Source organism: Panicum virgatum, chromosome 1K (genome assembly GCF_016808335.1).
Source record: "Panicum virgatum strain AP13 chromosome 1K, P.virgatum_v5, whole genome shotgun sequence".
Classification (NCBI taxonomy): Eukaryota; Viridiplantae; Streptophyta; class Magnoliopsida; order Poales; family Poaceae; genus Panicum; species Panicum virgatum.
In genome coordinates, this window is record NC_053136.1 from 11,820,963 (window position 1) to 11,828,664 (window position 7,702).

Below are 7,702 nucleotides of genomic sequence, written 5' to 3' on the forward strand. Positions count from 1 at the left end.
TCCGGCGGCCTGAACTTGTCTAAATCTTTGTATTTCTTACACCATTGCATTCTGATCTCGGCGAGTCCCTGCCTACAATCAATCTCTTTGGGGTATACCTCGAATAACTTGGCGATTAAACACCGACAGTTAAGGGCCTGATTGGTTGGCTGCATGCAGCTTAACCAGGCCCGGTGGATGCAGACTCTGCGTGTTTGGTTTCCTGATCCACTCCTTCGACCAGGTTGCGCGCATGCAAAAGGCTGCTCTCAGCCAGGCTCCGGGGGAACGAGAGAATCGACCGTTTCCCTGGAGCCAGGCTCCGATGGTGCAAGCGCGAGGGCATGTGAGTGTGCATGGAAGAACGTGCAGACATAGAAATTCACTTTTGCATTGGATGTGCAGGCAGCCAAACAATGTCTAAACCAAGTCTGTATATAGGCGTACGCAAACCAATCAAGCACCTCTCGCACCCGGCGAGCCTGGCCACAGCGGGCCTGCTCGCAGCATGCGAGCCAGGCTGTGGCTATACGCAAACCAATCAGGCCCTAAGCCTGGCAGCGGAAGCCGCGTCGGAGCCCGAGGAGGCAGAAGATGGCGGGGCAGCTACGGCGGAGGCGCTTCTACAACGCGTCCCTCCCCCTCGCATACGGAGGGAATAGAACCCCCGGCTGCCCTCCCCTACGCGCCGCAAGTGTCTGCCTGGACCACAGTGACACAGCCGGTCCCATCATTGGCTTCCTGGCTCACTGCACTACCGCAGCATCCACACACACATTTCTTTGCTCAAGCAGCTGAGTAGCAGACGTCACGAGCTCAATTCATCTGCTCCCTCCGTCCAAAAAATGCAACTCTATTTACTAAAATTTTGATAAAAATTTATTCAGAACAGTATTAGCATTTAGGTTATAAAATAAATATCACTAGATTGATCATATAATATACTTTTATACTAAATCTATTTATGGTATATATGTTGGTAATTTTTTTATAAATTTGGTCAAACTTAAAATTATTTGACTTTTCGGAAAGTGACAGCTGCATTGTTTTAAGGACGGAGGGAGAGTATTATGGCCGTATTTAGTTCTTTTTGCAAAAAAAAAATTTTAAAGAATCTTACCAATTTGAGTACTAAATGAAACCTATTTACAAAACTTTTTGCACAGATGGATTGTAAATCGCGAGATGAATCTAATGATGCTAATTAATCCATAGTTAATTAATAATTAGTGGATAGTTACTGTAGCACCACTATTGCAAATCATGGATTAAGTAGACTCATTAGATTCGTCTCGCGATTTACAGCCCATCAATGCAAAAAGTTTTGTAAATAGACTTCATTTAGTACTTCAAATTAGTAAGATTTTTTCGCAAAATTTTGCATTTTTGTGTTTTTGCGTTTAGGGGTGGTAGAACTTCAAACTTGGTGGGGTCGATCGGGACTGTCGTGTCATTGACCGTCTATGGCGATATGTACTACCACGTATGGATGCAAGCGGGGCGGGTGGCGGCTGCCCGCCCCACGTCCGCATGCGCCGCAAACTCTCCCGCGGGCAGCTGCGGCGGCCCGCATAGCACCGCAAGTTTTTGCGGGCTTTGCGGCAGCCCGCGTAGGCCGCGTCACCTCGAGAACACTGTCCGCACTATCAAGCTAGCAGAGCTGACGTTTCCAGATTTTGCAACTAATGTGTAACAAGTCAATAACAACTATATGTTCCAGATTTTGCAACACCATAAATCGAAATCCAAATATGTGTTACAACTATACTTCAGGATCCGATGATGACATCGGCGAGTGCTCGAAAAGACTAAAATGGATTACATTACAGAACCACACTAATCTATTAGCACTGTACTTGGAATCACTTTTTCTCCTCATTTTTTCTTCTACGTGGCTTAGCAATCCTGCTGCTGCAGCTTCTTCGATTGCAGTCTAACATCTACCTGCATTCTCAAAAAAGAACACATCATTAGTGAATTGAAGGAAAAGGTAGTTGTACTTAATAATGGGATCAAATAGTTAGAAATTAATGCAAGTAAAAGATCTAGGGCACCAAAATATGCAGGTAAAGATTTGCCTAGTTTTGTATTGTGCAAATCTGATGACACTAAATGAAATACCATTTTGAAATACCATCTTCAACTAGGCTGCTCTTTCAAGGCTCCTGTTCTTGTGATCTGAAGAAATGCGGTCCAAATGACTCCCTACTACTGCAAATCAATGATCAGCAAACTGGAAGCGAAAATGAGCCCAGTTGGAATACAAGTTTAGGCAACTCCTTGTTCACTAAAGAAAAAGTAAACTGCATGCAAGTTAACTGCTATCAAAACTGTCCACTACATCCAATTTATTTGAAGGCATAGGCAGTTACTAGCCATTCACTGCATGATGTAAAAAGGTTTTCCATACCCAACTGGTAGTTGATACATGCTCAAACCTTCAGTAGCTCTAATTAACTAGCACAAAATCTTTTACTGAAATGTGAAACTTGGTCACAAAGATGTAGTCAAGATGGTTAATTAACAAAGTTTTCAGTACGGATGGTGCATTGCTTGGATTTATTTCTCAGGGTGCACACCTTTTAAGTGGAAAGATTACAGTTTGTAGTCTACTGAAAAGCAATTAAGACAGAAAGATCACCTCAGTTCAAGAATGCAAGCCTTATTTCCCAAAAGCTCTGTGTAAGAGAATTATTGTTGGGCGAGCTAGTTATCTCCGGCCAGTGATCAAGCACATTTGTTTAGGAACATGCATGGACAAGTCAGTATAGTTAGGAATATGAGATTAAGAAGATCTAGGAAGTTGCTGTGCCTGATGTCCAGCTGTGGGAATGGTGGCAGCAGGGGAGGAGCCCTGATGTGCAGGTCGGAGCACCTTTGCCCTCTTGCCAAACTCAGAGCTGACCTTTCGTTTTTTCCCTGTTGTCTAGATTCCTCCCTGTTCTTGACGATGGGGTTCAGGGACCTGGGAAGGGATGGGTGCTGCAACGAAGGTAGGAGTAGTAGGGCCAGGGGAAGCAGCAAGGAGGCCTGGAACCATTCTTTGCGATGGCACACGAGCGGACGGAGACACCATGGATACGCCTCCTACACAGATACCAATAGATCTTGCGCGCGCTGAGCCGCTGAGGAAGAAGAAAATGGAACAGAACAAATCAAGAATCGTCATGCTCCCTGAGAGTGCCCGCACCATCTCCCGAAGAAAAAATGACCGAGGCGAGGGAGTAAGTATTCCTTACCAACAAATCGAGACGGATCCGGTGCTCGAGTCGCCGCTGGAGTGGACGCTCCGGTGGGTTGGTGGGGGGTGGTGCCGGCGTCGGCGGAGACGGAGCGGAGACGAAGACGAAGAGGTGCCGGCGGCTTCGGAGGCGGAGCGGAGTGGCGCCGGCGGCTTCGGAGCCGCCGGCCGGCGGAGTGGATCGAGGGGAGATTTTTTTTTTAGGGTAGGATCGAGGGGAGATGCCGGATGCGAGCCTTTGGTTTTGCGAGCTACGCGGCGCCGCTGGGCATCGCGGCCAGGCCGCGAAGCGCCACTTCAGCTCTGCGGGCCCATTGGCGGCGTTACGCGGGTATGCGGCGCGGGTCAGCCCAGCGGACTTGTGGCAGAACCCGCCCCGCTTGCATCCCGACCGGCAGCCAGATCGACAAGCAAATCAACCACACGAAGCAGACATGCAGTGATGCACTCACCTACAAAGCGATATATCTTCCCCTTGATTTATGTACAATATATACATTTAAATAAAAATTGCTCTATTTCATGAACTAATTGTTCAAATTAAATTTTAATTGTATCATTATTATATTTATTACGACAATATCTTCAAAACTAGAACGCGCTTAATTATGCTTAGATGAAATATTTCTAAATTATTTTTTATTCATCTTGGACAATTTATGTGCCTGGAATATTTTTATCTATTTGGATTATTTTATTTTATTCTAGAACAACTTGTGTCTCTAGAATATTTTTATCTCTAGATTTCATCTCGGTTATATTTAAATGAAATATTTCTAAATTATTTTATATTCATCCTGGAGCAATATCTATCTCTGAAATATTTTTATCTATTTGGAATATTTTATTTATTCTGGAACAACTTGTGTCTCCAGAATATCTTTATCTCTGGGTTTTATTTTCGGCGGACTTGTGCGATAGTCTAGAATACTTTTATCTCTGGGTTTTATTTTCAGCGGACTTGTGCGATCACACGGCGGATTTGTACGATAATACTGCATCCAGTTAGACGCATCCCAGAAAACAACTAGACTATATTGTTTGGAGACGAAGAAAAAAATTAATTGTAGCGTTGAGTGCGTGCTTGTGGATGAGGTTTCTTGGTATTTTCCATAATAGTTTCTGTTTTTCTTGTACGGGAACAACATCTTTCATCTTTTTTTAAAAAAAAAATCTTACGAAAGTGAGGCCCAAGATCTTTATAATCGAGGCGCCTAGTCCCAGACCGGACCCGAACTTGCGTGTTTGATAGGTTGGCATGTGAGCTCAGATGCGCTCCCGGGAGGTCAGTCTAGTGTTTGGCTCCACTTTTGTCTTCCCGGTCCGGTTTGCGGGGGCCAAAAGCACCCCCTCTGTCTGGCTGCTCGCATACGCGAGAAATCGGGACGTGTTTGGAACGGTGGCTATGGCCAGCCCGGTTCAGCGACCAGGCCGTTGCCAGCCAGAGCCCAGTGGCAACGGGCCACCCATCCTTGTTTGGCGCAGTGGCCCAACCCGGTCTAGGCGTCCTCAAGTGTTGTTTGGGTAGCACTTGGAAGCCGGGCTGACAGCACAACCACCACCAACTGCCAGTTCGGGGTGGTGTTTGGCGCCGAGCCAGGTTGGGCAACCACACCAATTCTCACACAACAACACATTGCCATTGCCATGAACAAATATAATCAAACAATAGCACAATGTTTATATATGAAATCAATGATGATGAGTACAATACCACAAGTACTTGTGGACAGATTTCCACAATGTTTATATATAAAATCAATGATGACAAGTACAATAGCACAATGTCTATATATGGAATAAAACATCATTTGTAACAGATTCATATCATTTATTAGTAAGAGCATCTCCAAGAGTTGGGCATTTCTACCAAATTTTTCACGGTCACAATTCACAGTCACAATATCAAGATTCACGATCACAATTCACAGTCACAATACCAAGATTCACAGTCACAATACCATAGTTCACAGTCACAATAATTTTCACGTCACAATTCACAGTCACAATACTATGATTTACAGTCACAATAATTTTCACATAATCACAATACCAAAATTCAGTCACAGTAGAAATGGCGCGAGAAATTTCACCATTCCCGCCCGAGCCCGCGCGAGCCACCGCGGGGAGCCGAGCCCCCCAGCTACGCCGAGGGCGTGTTTGATAGGGCTGGCCAGGCGAGGGAAGCTGCTTGCCGCCGCCGTGCTGGCCATGTGTCAGAGGTGGCTCGAATCAAATTACGCCGTGGCGTTGTTCGTCCGTGCACGATGCCAGAGATGATTTGGAGCAAGACATAAGAGCAAGGCCAATAAGCTTGGCTATAAGCCAAGTCTATGTCATTTTAAGACAACCTAAGAGACAAGCGATACAACAGCTTGGTCAAGCTGTTAACTTGACATACTCATGTATTTAAATAGGCCTACTTTTTACACTCATTCCTACGCTCTCGGCGTGGTGGGTAGCAGGAGGTGGTGGTGGGGCCCCAAAATAGTGCAAGCGCTCGGCGCGAAAGTATGCGACAAGCGCAGCCAGGTTGTTCATTTCTCTCTCTGCCACATGTGTGAACACTGAGGTGGCTTGGCTACAAGCCAAGCTGAAATCGTTTATTGTACCTGCTCTAAGGCTGAACTCACTAGTGGGAGTGGGAGGGAGGCTAAGGCTGAACTCACTAGTGGGAGTGGGAGGGAAGCTGACGTGGACGTTCTTTTCACTGTTTTGTACTGTAGCATGTACTATTTACAGTGTGGAGTTTGAAATGAGAGATGGAATGGGTAGGCTGGTGAGTTCAGCCTAAGAGCGAGCGAACTCGGAGCACTAGTCCTGCTGTGTGGGAGTATTCACATCACAGGGGAAGCAAGCAAAGCTGAAGAGCAACATGGCCTACCTAAACCTGGCTGCCTAAACGACCAAGGCTTTACACTTTTCACAGCCTTGTTATTCCTCCATTCACGCACGCCCACCACCTCGTTTGCTGGTTACTCCCACAAGTCAGGCGCACCCAACAGACGCTGCGACTACCCGCCCGCCCGCCCGGTCGGAGACCTTCTCCGTCACCGTCCGCCACTCCGCCGCTGCCACCTGCCCAGGCAATTCGCGAGGGCAGGTGGCGACGGAACGGAGCACGCACGCGACGGCAGAGGAAACGACGACGACCGCCGTGGCGCCATCGCTCAGTAGCCGCTGTTCACGGGGAACACGTCCGGCGGCGGCTGCAGGTACTCGCCGCCGAAGCCGACGTCCTCGACGCCGGCGCCGTAGAACCCCGCGCCCAGGTCCGCGGCGGCGGGGCCGGCGGCGGCGGCGCCGCGCTCCCCCTAGGGCGCCGCGGCGGCGAACCCGACGGCGCCGCCGCAGTCGCTCCCGCCGCCTGCCGCCGTGGAGGAGACGAGGCGGCGCATCACCTGCGGGTCCCCGCGCGACCTTGAGGAGGAACGCGAGCATCTGCTTGGCCCGGCGCTCCGTCTCCTGCACGCGGCGCGACATGGCGGCCACCTGGTCCTCGATGGCCCGCTGCTCCCGCCTCAGCCGGACCACCTCCATGGCCACGGCGTCCTCGTCCGCCGCGGCGCCGGCGTTGGCGGCGCAGGAGCCGACGTCGTCCTTGCGCTTCCCGCCACCGCCCCGGCGCACTATCTGGGGCAGCAGGTGCGTATGCCCGCGCAGGAACGCGACGTGCGCGAACTCCCACCGGTCCGGATCCACCTTCCGGAAGCCCTGCGTACGACGACAGGTCGTCAGGTTGGCTGATGGATGGAATGAAGAAGAACACGGGCAGGCAGGCAGGCAAATCAATCGGTGTGGCTAGATTGGATGCGTACGTAGGTGTTGAGCTGGCGCACGAAGCTGGAGAAGTTGGAGTGCTTGAAGTGCGCGGGAAGCAGCGTCTGCGAGAAGGCGAAGGGGTCGGCGACGACGAAGCTGTTGCTGTCGCGGCCCCACGCGATGACGGCGTCCGTGGACGGGTCGTCCACCATGCGGTACGTCTTGGCCACGAACGGCGCCACCCCGGCCGCCGCGTCCACGCTCGCCATGGGCGGCGCGCCTGCTAGCTAGCTACGTCGTTGGACTGAATGGATGTATATATACTCGCCGCCGACGGTGTGGCTATATGCGGCAACGGCGGTGGGCGCGGAAAGGGTAAGGCGTGGAGGCGAGTGCCGCGTGCCGGAGCCTTGCCATCTCGGGCGACGAGGCGCGTGATATACTAGTGGGAGCAGCGGGGCCAGAGAGAGGGACAGCTGCCAAGTCAGGCCGGACGCGTGTCCCGGGCCCCGGAGCCTTCCGTGGCGCGTCCCGCAGCCACAAGTTCGCTGGCGCCAGGCTTGGACCCCCTGACCCCTCCTTCCGCTCCGGCTGATGCTTGACAGCCCCCCGCCGTGCTGCGGTGGCGTGATAGCGGGGGAGGAAAAGCGGTCGCGTCGGCCGCACGGGCATTGGATAAGCCGATAAGAAATATTAAAAAAAAAGCCGATAAGGGGACAC

The 7,702-nt window shown here is 50.5% G+C and overlaps 1 protein-coding gene and 1 long non-coding RNA gene across 3 annotated transcripts; both read right to left on the minus strand.

The window, feature by feature from the left end:
- Window positions 1-1,851: 1,851 nt before the first annotated feature.
- On the minus strand, window positions 1,852-3,484 carry LOC120651349. 2 transcript variants are annotated; one of them, XR_005666134.1, is made up of 4 exons: window positions 3,219-3,478; window positions 2,621-3,104; window positions 2,101-2,190; window positions 1,852-1,923 (listed from the first exon to the last, which is right to left on the minus strand). It is a non-coding gene; the product is annotated as an uncharacterized LOC120651349 (long non-coding RNA). The 2 variants fall into 2 exon arrangements; XR_005666129.1 differs by having other exon boundaries at window positions 2,101-3,104; window positions 3,219-3,484.
- A 705-nt stretch (window positions 3,485-4,189) lies between these two features.
- On the minus strand, window positions 4,190-7,386 carry LOC120652637 (heat stress transcription factor C-2a-like). The gene is made up of 3 exons (XM_039930520.1): window positions 7,039-7,386; window positions 6,532-6,934; window positions 4,190-4,215 (listed from the first exon to the last, which is right to left on the minus strand). The coding sequence occupies exons 1-3, from the start codon at window positions 7,249-7,251 to the stop codon at window positions 4,190-4,192; spliced, it is 642 nt and encodes a 213-aa protein (XP_039786454.1). The 5' UTR covers window positions 7,252-7,386.
- Between the last annotated feature and the right edge of the window lie 316 nt (window positions 7,387-7,702).